The 17,325-nt window shown below is 41.6% G+C and overlaps 1 protein-coding gene across 16 annotated transcripts in view; it reads left to right on the top strand.

The window, feature by feature from the left end:
- SLC26A5 (solute carrier family 26 member 5) overlaps window positions 1-17,325 on the top strand; it is a 77,552-nt gene that overhangs the window by 27,890 nt on the left and 32,337 nt on the right. For 5 of the 16 annotated variants that reach the window (XM_084974082.1, XM_084974074.1, XM_084974079.1 and 2 more), the window contains 5 exons: window positions 5,777-5,980; window positions 9,536-9,675; window positions 13,866-13,976; window positions 14,979-15,145; window positions 15,709-15,873. In XM_084974082.1, coding sequence (XP_084830208.1) covers window positions 5,829-5,980; window positions 9,536-9,675; window positions 13,866-13,976; window positions 14,979-15,145; window positions 15,709-15,873 — 735 coding nt within the window. In that variant the 5' untranslated portion in view covers window positions 5,777-5,828. 16 annotated transcript variants of the gene reach the window in all.

Here is a 17,325-nt window from a genome sequence, read left to right as displayed (position 1 = left end):
GCAACACCGGATTGTTAACCCACTGAGCATGGGCAGGGATCGAACCCACAACCTCATGGTTCCTAGTTGGATTCGTTAACCACTGAGCCATGACGGGAACTCCAAGGCAGTATTATTTTAAATAGAAACCATGAAATTATAACCATGTTCACCAGTTCACACAGTCCATTGTAACCAATCCTTTTTGTTTAACTGTTTATGAAATCATCAATTTCCCTTTTAGAATTTTCTTTTTTAATTTCTTACTCAGCTCATTATTAAAGTCTGGAGGTCAGAAGCTTGTATTTCTTAAAAAAAAAAAAGTTCTTTCTATAGATCTTCTAGAATAGGAAACATTTTTTGCAAAGGTATCAGAGTAAAGCCATTAACTAACAGTGAGAAGAGACTTAAGGCACATTTTAAATCTGAGTGCAATGCAAATACAAAATGAAACTTGATAACTGTTGTGACATATAACAATTTGAAATAACTAGGAAAAAAAAAAGAATTATAACATGGTACCAGTATATATCCAGATTTCAGAAACTATAAAAGTTCTAGAATATCTATATTAAAAATGTCTATTCATCTATATAATTTGAGGTTTATCACTCATTTGATAATACTCTCTATGTATTTTAACATTCCAGATAATTCTAGTAAATTTAACTTTTTTTTTTTTGAATGCCTCAAGGATCCCTTGAAGCATTTTAAAGTTAGCTGAATTAAAAGTACTTTATTAGAATTTGATAGTGTTTATAAATAAATCATTTTTTTTAATTTGGTCAGATAGAATCATAGATTGCTGTGGATAATACTTCTTTCTTAACCAAAGTTACAAGAAATCTCAAAAGCAAATACAGCAGATAATTTAAAAGAACATTGTATAATCTGTTATCAAAATAGCCTTCCAAGGAAACTGTTTTCTTAAAAAGGAAAACCAAGTTCAAGTTTTGTACCAGCTTATTGTAAAAATAATTTACTCGAACTTATTTTAAACTGAGTTCTGACAATGTATAACCCTTCTCTCAATATCTACTTCCCATGAAACTTCCAGCACTTTTTTTTTTTGTCTTTTTGCTATTTCTTTGGGCCGCTCCCGCAGCATATGGAGGTTCCCAGGCTAGGGGTCTAATCGGAGCTGTAGCCACCGGCCTACGCCAGAGCCACAGCAACGTGCTAGCACTTTCTGTATCCACTAGTCTGTCCCCTATTTTCCATTTAAAACAAAAAGCTAGGAAACAGACTTACTCTTCTTTTCCCCTGACAAAATAGAATTCCATTCCTCATTCCTTTTCACATATACCTTTTATGTCTCTCTTAGTAAGTTCTCTAGTAGTTTATCTTTCCAATCCTTTATTTTATACATATACCTTTTATGTCTCTCTTAGTAAGTTCTCTAGTAGTTTATCTTTCCAATCCTTTATTTTATATATATATATATAATTTATTTATTTTTACTTATTATTTTGTCCTTTGAGCGCCACACCCGTGGCACATGGAGGTTCCCAGGCCAGGGGTCCAGTCGGAGCTGCAGCCGCCGGCCTACATCAGAGCCACAGCAACATGGGATCTGAGCCACATCTGCAGCCTACACCACAGCTCACGGCAATGCCGGATCCTTAACCCACTGAGTGAGGCCAGGAACGGAATCCGCTTCCACTGTGCCATGACGGGAACTCCTGACATTGTTTTAACTCTCACCTAAGTCTGGAATAAGGCCCTGCCTTTGGTTTTGTTGAGGTGGGGGGTTTTGATCTCATGTGCCAGGGCAGCACACTTGTACCTGTGGTCCAACCCTCCCATTCTGACTCTGAGAGCAGCAGCAGTGCCCTTACGCCAGCGCGAGGCTCTGGCGCCCCCTTCACATTAACTCTGTGAGCAGAGGCAGTGTCCTTGCGCCTGGGTGGTGGGCTCTGCGCCCCTCCCCATCCCATGCTCTCCCCGGCAGTGACAGCAGTGACAGCAATGGTGGCTGTGGCTGGAAGGGGGCCAGCGCCATTTGTGGGATGGTAAGGTGGTGGCAGCAAGCCAAGGGGATCCCATGGAGGGGAGGAGGTCCAAGAATGTTCTTGGGTTTCCTCCTCATTTCCCTTTTGATCCCGGGCTCTGAGGAGACATCAGCCCTCTGGTCCCCCGCTGCCAATAGAAAGCACAAGTTTCTTCCTGAAACCCCAGTGACTTGTGCTGGATAAACTGAACGAGTAGCTGACAGACCCAATCCTTGTCTGATCCGAACTTTGGCCAAAAGACGGACGGGGCGAGAATAGGTGTCTGTGTTCAGATAAAACAATATTTAATAATTCTTCCTTTCTTCTTGTCCTTCGTCCGTGGATTATTGCCTCAATACTTTAATATCAATCCCAGAGGACGGTCTGGAGGAATTTGGCCCCCTCCCCTATTTGATCCTCCAAGTGGAGGTACAGGTCGGGAAGACTTACTTCCCATTTCCCAGGAATGTGTTTTGATTCTCCCATTTCACCCGAAATCACCAGTTTCACCTGAGACATTCATTTTCCAGGATCATGTTCTGATCCTGGTATCACCTGAGACTACTGGTCTAACCCGAGACCTTTTGAGGGTCATGCTCTGATTTTACAATTTCACTTGAAATCGCCTGTCTCACCCAAAACCTCAAGTCTCACTTGAGACCCTTGGAAGCTTACTGACCCCCATTCCCCAACCACCAAGGGTCTCTCCTGCCTTGGTCCATTAACAAAAGTTGCCTGGTCATTGTGTGATTTCCCGAGTTGTTGAGAACCCTCCACAGGTTTGAAGTTCACAGGCACTCAGACTTCTCAATTTAGGGCCACCGCTACAGGCCCTGGGATGTGTCTCCCCTCCTTGAGAATCTGCACTCCAGTGGACCCCAAATCCCGGACGAGCCCCCAAATCTGTTAGGGAGATGGCTCAGATTGTCATTGTTGGAAAATGAAACACATGAACATGGGGAGATCTCGACAAGGCTCTTTACTTCTGCAGAAGGGTGCAGGTACTCAAAAAGCGTGTGCAAAGAAGCAAAGACCCTCCCTATTTATCCCTAACGCAGGTGATGGGCCTGTCCCCTTCCCATCGGTCAGGTCAGGGCGCACATTCTTCTCGGTTGGCTAATCTGAAACAAATTGTTACTGGGAGAAGAAGGAAAGAGGAGGGGGGGTGTCGCAGGAAGGCGTTTCAGCAGAAACCTGAGCAAAATGGAGTAACCAAGATTTCCTTTGCTAGAAAAGACATTATTTTACTTTCCACATGAAGTTTCGGTAGTAAGGGGCAGGGGAGGTGGTGTTACTGTGTGTCAGACCCATTCGCATGTCTCAACCCAGTCATTCTTGGATATCATGATGAGCTCCTGGAATAATAAATAAGTTAGATGAGAAGCCAACCAGCCTTGCTACTGAGACCAGCTCAGCAGATGAGGACTGAAGAATGGGTGCTGTGAAACTTAAGAAAAAATTAGCATAAAACAAGACACAGAGATGTTTATCTTAATTAAAGGTGGGAGCTAGGGGACTCAAGGCCTTAGGGACCAAGAGCGCTGCCTCAAGAAACCACACTGCTTTTATTGTGTTCTTTAGGGGGTTGTAGGTGAAAGATACAGGGTTTTTTATTATTATTATTTTAAGAGTTTGTTTATTATTTTAAAAGTCACATAGCTGGTGGATGGTTAAGCTTTTATTCTGACCTTTAGGCACTTAACAGTCATTAGCATTTGAGGAAGCTTGGCATTGGCTATCTATGCATAGCATCTAGAGAATCCTCACTGTGCTTCTGCAAATGGCATGAGTATCTGCAGCAATCCTGTGTGCCTAGGTTTGCACCTCGGTTCTCCTTGCTGATGCATATCCTGCTACCAACCCCTGATAAACCCATTGGGGCCATGAGGCTCATCTTCCTCTTATTCTTAAGAGGACATATCATGCTGTGCAAATGGCGTGCCAATCTGCACAGGTCCTGCGTGCCTAGACCAACACATTATGTCCCCATTCAGCTGACCACATGAATAACTTATGCCTTTAGGTCTTTGTTCTTAAGCTTAAGTCATTTACCAGCATTGCAACTGTTCTTCGAGCAGGAATATGTGGTAAAGTAAAGCAGGACAAGATGGAGTTTTCAGCATAGACAATAGAAGCAAAGAGGCTAAGAAAATATTGTAGAAACATGTCTCCCAACACCTTGCTAACTCTCAAACAGTTGAAGGCCTACAATCTGTATTGGCCAGATTCTTCTGTGGAATCCTCTTTCTTCAGGCTTATCTTTCCATCTCATCCATAATGATACTTGGTTGCATTTGCTGCTGGAATTCCCTTTTATTCTAGACTCTAAATTTTCAACCTCCGTGTATAGAGGCCTTTATTTTGCGTGATAGTTTCTGGTTGGTCACACAAACGTGATTTCAGTTTGAGTGTAATTTCAGTTTGGTGAAAACTTAAGTTTTCACCCCAAGGGAATTGTATTGACCAGCATCAGCAATTCCCTAGAGCCCACCAACATCACACAGACACCTCATCGTTGACATGCTAACCCCCGACTTCTCTGCCTTTAACTTCCTTCAGTTGGAACTGGTTTCAGTTGTTGGTTTGGGGCATATAATTTTTTATTATTAAGTGCATCATTCAAATTCACAGACAAAGAGTTATGTGCCAAACCCTAGTTTACTTACCACAGGGCTTAATCAAATCTCAACATTTTGCTCTATTTCTGCCAATTATTTTTTACAAACTAAAACATAGCGCAAAGCTCCCTTGTGTCTCTTCCAAATCTCATTCCCCTTCTTTCCGACAGTAACACCCTCCTGATCTTAGTGTTTATCATTGTCCTGCATGCTTTTTATACACTCACTACATACATGTGTGTATACAATGTATATTATTAAACTGTATTTAAATAATTGCATCCTTGAAGTATCCATCTGTGCCTTGCATTTTATTGAAAATTACATTTTTGAAATTTATTAATGATGACACATAGATTTAGTTCATATTTTTAAGATACTACATAATGTTCAATTTATGACTATACTGAAATTTATTTTTTATTGAATACAGGTACATCTGGGTTTTAGCAATTTTTCACTGTCAAAACTGCAATGAACATCCTTGTACACATTTCTATGTGCACAAACATATCAGACTTTTATTCCTTAATCATTTATTTTACTCATATGAGAAGGATTCATTATGTAGCTAGGTAGATAGGCAGACAGACAGAGATATATTTGCCAACAGAGTCAACTTTAAAATGATATAACATTGCACTGATGTTTTCAACCTGTGTAGCCTATCACAAAAGTCACCAGGAACTTCCCCCACGGAGACATAAGTCTCAGGTGTGAACCGTAGAATAATTTAAGGAGTAACCAAATGTGAGTACAGAATTGGAAAGGGGGCTAAAGTACCTTCAAGAAACTTGGGGCCAATTTAAGGACTAATCTTGCCCTTCTTTCTGTTTCTTTGACATGTAAATGGTTAGTGTTGACCTGATTCACTGTTCCCCTAATATTGACCTAGAGCCAACTCGTGCAATATTTGGTCACCAAATTTAATAGGACCCTTTGTTAGGAGTATCCACATTACCCACTCATTGCCCTGGGAGGAAATAAGTCACATGTTTTCTGTTGACTTTGATTTCCTTTCACTTATTAGTGCCTCCCATGTCCCGATTGCCAAGTTAAGTCTCTGGGTTTCCAAAGATGGAAAAGTCCTCAGGAGAACTTACAAGAATGTCTCCAGGAAGAGATGCTTAGGAACATCTGGCAGCAGGATTCTGGCATCTGAAATAGAGTTTTCATTTTCTCCCTTAGTGACACTCAGGAAATGCTTGTCTTTGCTGTTGATGCATAATTTCAGAGTACTATGGATCATGCTGAAGAAAATGAACTCCTTGCAGCAACCCAGCGGTACTATGTGGAAAGACCTATCTTTAGTCATCCTGTCCTCCAGGAAAGACTCCACAAGAAGGACAAGATTTCAGATTCCATCGGGGATAAGCTGAAACAGGCATTCACGTATGTTGTTTTAACCTGTTTCCTTTATTCTGTCGTTCAGTTAGGAGGGGAGCAAGGTCAGATGTACAAAGAGAATTGGGTGACATGGAGAAAAAAAAACAAATGTCATCAGTCGTGATTTGCGGAGCCGTCCCCACAGTTCATTCAGCTGTAGCTGTCTCATAAAACACCTTATGTATTTCACCATATGTATTAAATCCCCACTGTGCCTATGTCTCTATAAAGGGTTATATAAACAACCCACTATCCATTTCTCCACCCACCTTCGCAATATCCACCTCTTCCCTTTGTCTCTCGGTAATATTCCATCTACTGTGTCTTTTTCCCACTTCTACTCCATGTGGCAACACCTTGAATCTATGAATCTAGGTCCCAGCCTAAGTTATCAAGGATACTCAGTGTCCTGTGACTCTTCATGGTGAAGACACTTCCACAGCCGTGTTGCCGACCTGGGAATATTGATACATGTGTGCCCACCATGTGTACCTCTTAATAGCTCCCAGACTTCAAACCCAAACCATCTGATTGCTGACTCCTGTACCCTGGAAACCACAGCTTCTGTGCTGTGTTCATTTAAGCTTCAGTGACCCTATACTCTAGGTATGACATCAGGAGAGGTTAAAAATATATACGCTGGTGTCCAACTGACTGTTAATCCTAATTTCAACCATCTACTAACTGTGCACTTCATTTATCTACCCTGTGAAAAGGGGGTGATAATAATACTTAACATCATAGAGTGACCTATTACTATGTGAAAAACCTATCAATATATGCAAAGTGCAAGGTATATGGCAAGCACCATATAAATGTGGCTATTATTACTATCTCAACTTTCTAAACAGAGAAGACTGGTGTCAGAGCTGGTTTGCTTCACTCAAATTCATTGCTTTCGTTATATTTGCATCACATTTTGCTTCCAGGAAATTCCAACATCTACTTAACAGATATTCTTAACTGCTAAAGATGCTATGTAAAATACTGTGCATACTGCAATAATGCATTATTTTTTAAATGGAATAAATTGCTCCCTGGTCACCAGGAGGACTTGAGGCTGTCACGGTGGCAATGGAACTCATCTGTCCATACCCTTATTCATTGATGTCTTTAATTATGGGCATAGACTGGCAAAGGACTGGTCAAGGCCCAGAATATAGAATAAAGTTAATTAAATCATTTAGGAATTAAATGCAAGCCTTGGTTTTACCATCATGGCATTCCTCCTAACCAGTACAACCAGCCGTAGACTCTACTCCAGTGACAAACGATGTATTGTTTTTAAATTAATGTATAGTTGCTTTAGAATGTTGTGTTGGGAGTTCCCGTCATGGCGCAGTGGTTAACGAATCCGACTAGGAACCATGAGGTTGAGGGTTCGATCCCTGCCCTTGCTCAGTGGGTTCAGGATCCAGTGCTGCTGTGAGCTGTGGTGTAGGTTGCAGACGCAGCTCGGATCCCGCGTTGCTGTGGCTCTGGCGTAGGCCGGTGGCTATGGCTCCGATTAGACCCCTAGCCTGGGAACCTCCATATGCTGTAGGTGCAGCCCTAGAAAAGGCAAAAAGACAACAACAACAAAATGTTGTGTTAATTTCTGCTGTACAACAAAGTGATTCAGATAGATATATTTATGTATATAGATATAAATTCTTTTTATGTTCTTTTCCATTACGATTTATCACGGGATAGTGAGTCTAGTTCCCTGTGATATACAGTAGGACTTTGTTTGTCCATTCTATATGTAATAGTTTGCACCTGCTAATCCCAAACTCCCAATCCTTCCCTCTCCCCCTTGGCAACCACAAGTCTGTTCTCTATGTCTGTGAGTCTGTTTTTGTTTCATAGATAAGTTTAGACTAATGATGTTTTGAATTTCCCTAATCAAAGACTGTAAAGCATTGGACACATGTTCACAAAGCTCATAATACCAGTATAAATGTCCTTCATTTTATAAGGAAAGGGAAAACTGAATGTGTAGATGCTTCTCAGTGGTTCCACCTTCAAAAATTAACTCAATCAGTAAATAATCCTCCTACTTCACTATTACACTCAAAATAGAAAGTACATTAAGGATTTCACCTATTGAAATAATAGCTTCTATGTGGTACATATACACAATGGAATATTACTCAGCCATTAAAAGAAACGAAATACCAGAATTTTTTGCAACATGGATGGACCTAGAAACTATCATGCTAAGTGAAGTCAGCCATACAATGAGACACCAACATCAAATGCTTTCACTGACATGTGGAATCTGAAAAAAGGACAAGACGAACTTCTTTGCAGGACAGATGCTGACTCACAGACATTGAAAAACTTATGGTCTCCGGAGGAGACAGTTTCGGGTGTAGGGGGATGTGCCTGGGCTGTGGGATGGAAATCCTGTGAAATTAGATTGTTATGATCATTATACAACTACAGATGTGATAAATTCATTTAAGTAATAAAAAAAATGAAAAAAAGAAAAAAAAAATCTGCAGGAGGTTCCAATTCCTGGAAACACCCAAGCTCGCCTTGGCACAACTGGCCCAGGGCAAATGGCCTGTGAGCTTGTCCTTGTCAGAAAATGTTCTTTGTATGGCATTAAATAAATAAATAAGTGCATGCATACATACTTGCATACATACATACAAAAAAAAAAGAATCGAGTTGTTTTCAATCTAATGTCTTTGTATTATTTCCTTCTAATATTCTTATATAGTGTGAATTAATTTGAACACTACCCTTTATAGCTTTTATTTACTTAGGTCCCCAAATCAAATGCACAAAAATAGTAAAAGGAAGTATTCAGAGAACAGTGGTGGCTATTAGTTTTCTGTCTAGTAACAATAGCACCAAATTTAGTATAAGAAAACCTTGTTCTTTTCTGTCTCAATAAAATTTCCCATTCTACAGAAGTCACAGATACCGACAGCTCCAGAGTTAAACATGTCATAGCCCTTTCATCAGAGAGAAACTTTCTTGGTTTAAGTCCAAAGAATCTTGAGAAGGGACCCTTTCACTCAGATTGAGTCAGAGGTCTTCCTTGGACCAATCAATTTTGGCCACTGTGAATGAGGTCTGCTATTATTGACTCCACTTGAGTCTTATTCCCACTTTTGGACCAATCAGCTTTTGCCAGGAATATGGATTTACATAAGACTTAGAATTTCTCACAGGAGCTTTATGAATGAAGTGGAGGGCAAAACATCTTCCCATATAAAGAAAAATCCTTGGCAACCAAAATAAATCTACCACATTAAATGTTATTATTAAAAATTCAAAAAAAAAAGAAATAATAGCTTCTGGGATATCTCAACTATTTTGAAGCTAATTTTTTCTTATTTTTCATGGTCAATTGTAGAGCATTATTGTGAATCCAACTCAGAGGTTCCTATTTTTAAAAAATAATAATAATCCATTCTTCTCGTCCCTGATCTCTGCAGAGTGGAAAGGTCATCCTTAGCATGAACTGTGCATTCTTGCTTATTGCTCCAGGATGTGAGGAAGGAAAACTGCGTTGGTGTGAATTCTGCAGAAATGATCCTCATGTCATCTATTTCTTTGTCCTCCCAGATGCACTCCAAAGAAAATACGAAATATCATTTACATGTTCCTTCCCATAACCAAGTGGTTGCCTGCGTACAAATTCAAGGAATATGTGTTGGGTGACTTGGTATCTGGCATAAGCACAGGGGTGCTGCAGCTTCCTCAAGGTCGGTAGAATATATTTCTTTTTTTCTCTCCTCTGCTACCGTCTCCTCAAATAATTGCTTGACCATATTTCTGTTTAATTTCATCATGGCTGTAAATTCATAGTTTTTATCATATCATTCTAGTAACATTTAACGTGTCTGAAGGTACGCTTCAGAAAAGTTTAACCCTTTGAAAGCCCCAGAGATATTAGTTGAGAATATAGTGATACTCTTTTACAGATCAGTACACGTAGGAACTGGCTGGGCATTGCCTTTCTGTTGCTAAGTTGATCAGTCATTCCATGAACATGTTGTTGGGGTTGTCCTTGTTAAGGTTCTTGACTTATAAGTACATATTCTAATTACAAGCACCGTGATAGACTGAATCCCTCTGCATTTATGTGATTTTATATGGGATATAAGAATTTGAGAAAATACTCATTGATTATTCATCTCTTCATATACATTCAACAAGTATCTGCCTGGCCCTCCCCGTCCTCATGGAACTAACTCTCCAATCATGAAGCACATAAAAGCACACATAGGGAGTTCCCGTTGTGGTGCAGTGGAAACAAATCCGACTCTTAACCATGAAGATGTGGGTTCAATCCCTGACCTCACTCAATGGGTCAGGGATCCAGTGTTGCTGCAAGCTGTGGTGTAGGCGGGCAGCTGTAGCTCCAATTCAACTTCTAGCCTGGGAACTTCCATATGCCACTGGCACAGCCCTAAAAAGCAAACAAAACAAAGCAAAACTAACAAACAGAAAAACAAAACAAAAAAACCCCACCACGCATAAAATTTTAATTACAGTGATGATAAACACTATGAAGGATACGGGGAACTATGAGATAATAATAGGGAGACTAAGTCACAAGAACCCCTTTAAGAAGGGGAGATTGAGCTGAGACTGAAAGGATGAATAAGAGGCCGGTAAAGAATGAGAAGAGCTGAATTTCAGGAGGAAGGAATAGCATGTGTGAAGGCACTTGGCAGGGAAAAGCACTGGGTATTTGGAAACTTGGTTTGAAGAATTACAAGAAAGGCAGTGTGCTAGGAGCGTCAGGAGTGAGGGGCCAGTGGCCAGCGGGGCTGGCAGTGGCAGATCTGCACAACTCAGTAGGCCCCTCTTGGATTTCATTCTGAGTGCCACGAAAGCTATCAGCATGCTTTTCACTTGGGTTTGGGGTCGGAGATCACTGAGACTGCTGTGTGGGGAATGGACCTGGTTGGTGGAGCGGCGCTAGAGTGAGTGTGGGGAAGCCAATTGGAAGTGCTAGTGACTCGGTATAGTCAAAACGGGATAATTGCTTCAATAGCCTCTCTATCGGCTGGCCAAAAAAATCTCTTGCCTTTTCTAGTTTCCCAGAAATTAATTATCCAATGATCAATTTTTAAAAATAATCATTCTCCCAATGATCAATCAGCTGAGTTTTTAATTTTCCAAGTGACCGAGTTACTGAATCTATTAAATCTGTTAAACAGGTTTAGAATCATTGTCCCAACCACTTTGGTACCAACACCCCAAGTAGAGAAAGGAATATATTTAAAGGTGGAGGAGTTCCTGCTGTGGCACAACGGGGGTCAGCATCATCTTTGGAGCGCTGGAGTGCATGTTCGATTCCTGGCCTGGCACAGTGGGTTAAGGACCTGGCATTGCTGCAGCTTCGGCTTGGATCGCAACTGCAGCTCGGATCTGATCCCTGGCAGGGGACCTCCATGTGCTGCCGAGTGGCCAAAAACGAAAAAAAAATAAAGGTGGAGGTGAGGGCAGGGGGAGGAGCAGCATCTAAGGAGGGAAAGTCTAGAAACTAGACTAACATTCAGTGAAGTCAGACTGACAGAGCTATGGGAAATGGCTGCAGTGAATTCATGTAAATGCATACTTCTGAGAAATCTTCAGGATTTACACATACATGTATACATTTACAGCACAAGGCAGGTGGTCAGCTGCCCCCAGAGAAAAAGAGTTACACTGACAACTGAGGGTTCCCCAGCTAAGAAAGTTAACAGCAGTAAACCAAGTGGGCCAATGCATATGAAGCTTCAGAAAGAGAGAAAATAAACCAAACAGGAAGAAAGAACTCGTTAGGAACGTATATGATGGAAAGGGCAAAATCGGAAATGTCTGCGCTATCATATCCTTTAGAAAGATATGAAAACATAGTCCATGAAACAAGGACAGGGTGCAGTTTTTAAAAGAGCATTCAGAGAATAAAAAGAGCTCACAGAAATTAAAAGCATGATATCTGGAATAAAATATTCAGTCACAGAGTTGAAAGATAAAGTAGAGGAAATTTCCTGAAGGTAGAAGAAAAAGATAAATAAATGGACAATAAGAGAGAAAAGCTAAGAACACAGAGGATCAGTCCTGGTGTTTCCTTCATACATCTACTGAGAGTCCCAGAAAGAAGATAAACAGAGGGAGGAGATTGTCACAGGGTAGTCTCAGGATTGAAACACATGAGTTTTCAGACTGAGAGCAACCACCGAGTACCCAGTGGAATAAATGAAAAATTAACTTAAGACACACCATTGTAAAATAGCAGAACACCAGGAATAAACAGAAGATCCCAAAACTTTCTAGAAAGGGAAGCGTCACATCATTGTGAAATTATGATTAAAGAGAAGCTGAAAAATAGACATTAAAGAACGTCAGTAGTTTATGTCTAAAACTGATAAACTTAGAAATAACAATGTAAACACATCCTTTAGAACAAGTTTCTCAAACCCACACCATATACATTGTTGGTAGTAGGGCTGTCCCATGCATCATGGCATGTTTGGCAGCATCCTTGGCCTCTACCTACTAGATGCAATAGCAGCTCTGTCCCCAAGTGTGAATAAAAAAATGTCTTCAGACCTTGCCTACTGTCCCCTGGGCATGAGCAGAATCCTCTCAGTTGAGAACTGATAACTTAGAGAAAATGGAGCTAAATAATAAAAAACAGCTAAAAGAGTTGGAAGTGAGTGCCTCTGGGGATTTGACCCTATAGGTAAGGCAGACGAGTGCTGGCTTTTCCTCTGAGCCTCCCTAGTAATGTTTGGCTTTTTAAACTATGGACATGCATTCGTTTGCTAGAAATAAAATGCTCTTTTTAAAATTAAAGTGGCCATATTATTACATACAAAATAGGGATGCTTTCCCAACTCTTCTTTTGCTAAAATATTCTTATCCACAACATGATAGTGCATTACATGAATTTTCTAGTTGCCCCAGATATTTGGGTGAGGCCCCGAGGCTGAGAACAAAGGGTGTTTATTGTCTTCACATTCTGAAAAGGCGTTCCAGCCCATCTATGCGAAACTACAAGTGGATGACACACATGCTCTCGCTTTAGTGCATCACTTTGGCAGGATATGTGAGGGGGCGAGAAGATTGATATTAGATTTGCAATGAAAATTTTCTAGAGAAAGGTGAAAAAAGCCATCTGCATTTCTCCTCCACCTAAAGCCAAGGAAGGAAGGACAGCTAGAGAACCACTCAGAGCACCAGACCCGTGTCCTCTGGAGCTGGTGGGCGCTGTTGCCTAATTCTTACAAGAAAAAATAATCTGCAGGTGAAAGGATGTGAACTGCATCTAGACAGCAGAATGAAGAGGAGCCCTCTGCTGGTGGGCACCACCTACGCTTCCAGAGTTTCCTGGGGTAAAGCATGGGATAACTGGGTACCGTGGGAGGTAACCAGGCTTGGCTCAGTTGAAAGGTATGGGCCCAGGAAGACTGCCCTTAGGCTGGACAGCTGTCAGCAGAAGCAACCTGGAAGAGGTATAAGAACTGGAACCTGGAAGGGGGTCAAGGTCAAGGGAGGGGGCGTCACATGGGCCAGAAGTTCATCACTGAAGAGAGGTCTCCAAAGGACCCTGAGAACACCCCACTGGAGACACAGCTGGCCTTTGGGCATCAACACCAGATTCTGGCTGCACCAGTCAAGACTTTCTACCCTTATGTTAAGTTGGAAAAGAATAAAGCAGGAGAAAATGCAGCCCTGACAAAGAGGAGATAACAAGGAAAACTGCCACAGCCTGGACTCTGTAAGCACAAATGTAGGGTTCCATGTAGGAGTGGGGTGGAAGGGTGGGCACGCTAAGGCGCATCTGCTTAAATTAACATGGTTTCACTTGTCCATCATAAAGAACCAAGAGCAAAATACATAGAGCCTGCTGTGTTCTAATAATTTCCCCATTTCTGTTTGGTTTTTAATCCTACAGGTTTGGCCTTTGCAATGTTGGCAGCTGTGCCTCCAGTGTTTGGCCTGTACTCTTCGTTTTACCCTGTTATCATGTATTGTTTTTTTGGAACCTCCAGACACATATCCATAGGTAAACATCATAGTTGATATTCTCGTACCTCTCCTTGTGAATTTCCAAGCTTTGCAGTCTGCCAAAGAAATAGCATGTTTGTTATTAGGACATCTGCTCAGTAGTAGCTTCTGTTAACTGTATGCCCAGTAGGCTTTTTAAACAAGTACACCCACCAAGATTTCTAAAACTAATAGTTTTCTTATAATCTGGGCATAATGAAAAAAAAAAAAAGACAGTTTTTTTCTTGTGTGAAAAGAGTTGTTGAAGTCTGTGACATGAGTACTTCAGTTCATAATGGTTTTCTTTTATCTGGTTTTTCTTTTTATTTATTTTATCAGTGGTACCGCAAGTTCCTACTCACTATGCATGTACTGTCTTTGCATCTTATTTTAGGCTCTGAATTGGACATGATTTCTCTTTCATGTATTTAGGATCAGATTTCTATGGATTTCATAATAGTGTTGGCACTGCTTGAGGCTGCCACAGCCAACACACACCCAAGGTCTCAAGTGTCCATTGCTGGGTGACAAATACCCTCCCCCCGACACACACACACACAAATTTAGCAGGTAAAATCAGCTGTCATTTTATCTCCCACAGCTCCTCTGGGAGAGGATTTGGAAAGAGCTCATTTGGGCAGTTTTGGCTCAGTGTCTCTTCAGCAGTCGAGAGTCCCCCACCCATCCTGCTCTCCTGACCTCCCCCCTCACCTGCTCTCCACTCTCCAAGTGGTCCTGAGTGGGGCTTTCTTGCAGGCAGGGCTACAACACAAGCAAGTAGTGCGGCTCTCAGGCACTGTCACTTCTGCTGTGTTCTTGTGGTTACGGGCATGTCCCAAGGAGAGACCTCATGGGGATGTGTCAAGGTTCTAGAAGAGTATGTGAGATGGAAGATAGCATCACAGTGCACCGTTATTTCAAGGAGAATTTACTGACCCCACCTGTGTCTCCAGATATATTGGCACCAACCACGTTAGGCACGCTGAAAGCGCTCTCCCTGATGAATGACTCCTTATTTCAGGTCCGTTTGCTGTTATCAGCCTGATGATAGGCGGCGTGGCTGTTCGGTTAGTTCCAGATGATATAGTCATCCCGGGAGGAGTGAACGCAACCAATGGTACAGAGGCAAGAGATGCCTTGAGAGTGAAAGTCGCCATGTCTGTGACCTTACTTTCAGGAATCATTCAGGTAAGACTCACAGATGCAGAAATGGGCTCTCATTTTCCCATTTAATAAGTATCCATTGAGCTTTCTTGGCTAGTCTACGTGGTGGGCAGGGTCAGCTAGCAAAAATCCAGAGTTCCAGGTTTGTGGTACTGAGCCGCGCCAATCCTGCTGCATGTCTTCCTTAAACTGATACTGACTAGGAGCTTGCTAGCTTCGGTTGGATACTCTAGAGACGTCCAAAAGCAAAGCAAACTTGAAGCAGGATTGCTCAGTAATGGAAGAGAGCATCTCTCATCTGCCTGGAAGGAACAGGAAGTGCCATGACCAAGCTCGCCCCCACTACCTAGGGACAAGGAAAGTATGCACGTGCCGGGTCTCGGGGCTCTAGGCCCCTCCAGACCTTCCACTGTTTTACACATAACCAGCGATTGATTTGTTAGCTGCTTCCCTGCTGCAGGTGCAGGTTTGTAGTGTTAGAAAGTGGTCCAGGAAGAACTTTTGAATGTGTTCTGTTGGCTTTAACTTCCTCATCTACCATGTGATTTGTTTGTTTCTTTGTCATTTAAAAAAAAAAAAAAAAACAGTTTTGCCTAGGTGTCTGTCGGTTTGGGTTTGTGGCCATCTATCTCACGGAGCCCCTGGTCCGTGGGTTTACCACCGCGGCAGCCGTGCACGTCTTCACCTCCATGTTAAAATACCTGTTTGGCGTTAAAACAAAGCGGTACAGTGGGATCTTTTCGGTGGTGTATGTAAGTAAGCAACTTTCTGACTTACTGGTGTTTGTTTCCCCTTCTTTATTTTTCCCCCTTTCTCTTCCCTATCTCTTTCACTTTCAAGCCTCCCTTATTTCCAAGAATTTCAACAGAGTGGAGAAGATTTCATTACTCTTAGGCTTCTCTAAGAAGAGCTCCACAAGGGGAATTAAACCATAAAGTCTCATTTCGTTAATATGTGACCCTGTCTACCTCACATGGAATGTTTTTGTTAGATCTTTATTTGGTGATACGGCAACACCCTAATTAGCTGCAGAGACTGCCTTTTCTTAAGACCAAATTAGGTTCTCTTTGGGAACTAACAGTTAAAAGGCATTATGGGATAACATTGCTCTCTCAAAAACTGCTTACTCAAGCAAGCAAAATAAATAAGTGTATAAAGGATTTCACTAACACAGTTAATCAGTTTAATAAAATATGCATAGACTCTTCTACCCACCTCAGAGAAAATATAAATTATTTGCAAGCATGTAGGGAATAGTGATAATAACTGATCGTGTTGAAAGTGGTCATATAAAACTGACCCCAGATTCTAAAAATTCCCTGTTTTCTCACACAGTATAATTAGCAAACAATAACTAAATATAGCTTTAAAAACCCCATACCTTTGGAAACCAAAAACCTAAATAACCCGTGGACAAAGAGGAAAAGTATGAAATAATTAGGACCAAATGACAGTGGAAGTCCTGCATACCAGAACTTCTGAGATGCTGCTCCAGCTATTCTTAGAATGAAGGACCTAGAGCCTTTGAAGATCTTGGTGTGCCAGGCACTGCGTTGGGCCAAGCAGTGAGCAGGCAGATAGCGCCCCTGCCCTCTTGGAGCTTCCAGACCAGTGGGAAGACAAATAATAAACCACTAATCACGTGACTATGCGACTAATTACAAATTGTGTTCAGTGCTGTGAAGCAAAGTTCAATGCTATGAAAGTCGAATAGAAAGACCTTGAGATTAGGGGTCTAGGAAGGTCACTCTGAGGAAGTGACAGTTACCACTGAGTCCTTCCTTGATTAGAATGGAGTCCAACTGTGGGAACAGACCCTAAATAACTAAATTCTTCATTTCCCGTAATAGCTGGTAACATGCTTCTCACTCTGAGATTTCTCTAAGTGCCTTGTCACAAAGGAAATAGAACAGACAAGTGCGACTGAGTGTGGTCTAGGCTTTGATAGGGAAGGTGTGTAACCTGGGCTCAGTGGGAACCTGCTTTGCCAGGGTCCAGATGAGAACGGACTGTGTTTCGGGTGCTGAGGCCGTAGCCTTAGGAGAAAATTAAGTGGCTTTCTTCTCTAAGTATCCTGGGCTTCGTTCCAAGCTTCAGCCACTCTCTTGCCTTCAAAGCTCACCTGCTTCCTCTTTCATCTTCTAAGAGTCTCCCTCTTTGAGCATCCCAAAGCTTGTCTATATATTTATCTTTGGATTATGTTG

Source organism: Sus scrofa, chromosome 9 (genome assembly GCF_054392235.1).
Source record: "Sus scrofa isolate SSC_HxYL_T2T_F1_AM1 chromosome 9, Sscrofa_HxYL_maternal_Yorkshire_Landrace_v2.0, whole genome shotgun sequence".
Lineage (NCBI taxonomy): Eukaryota > Metazoa > Chordata > Mammalia > Artiodactyla > Suidae > Sus > Sus scrofa.
Note: the sequence above shows the minus strand (reverse complement) of the source record. Positions and strands in the feature narration are given on the sequence as shown.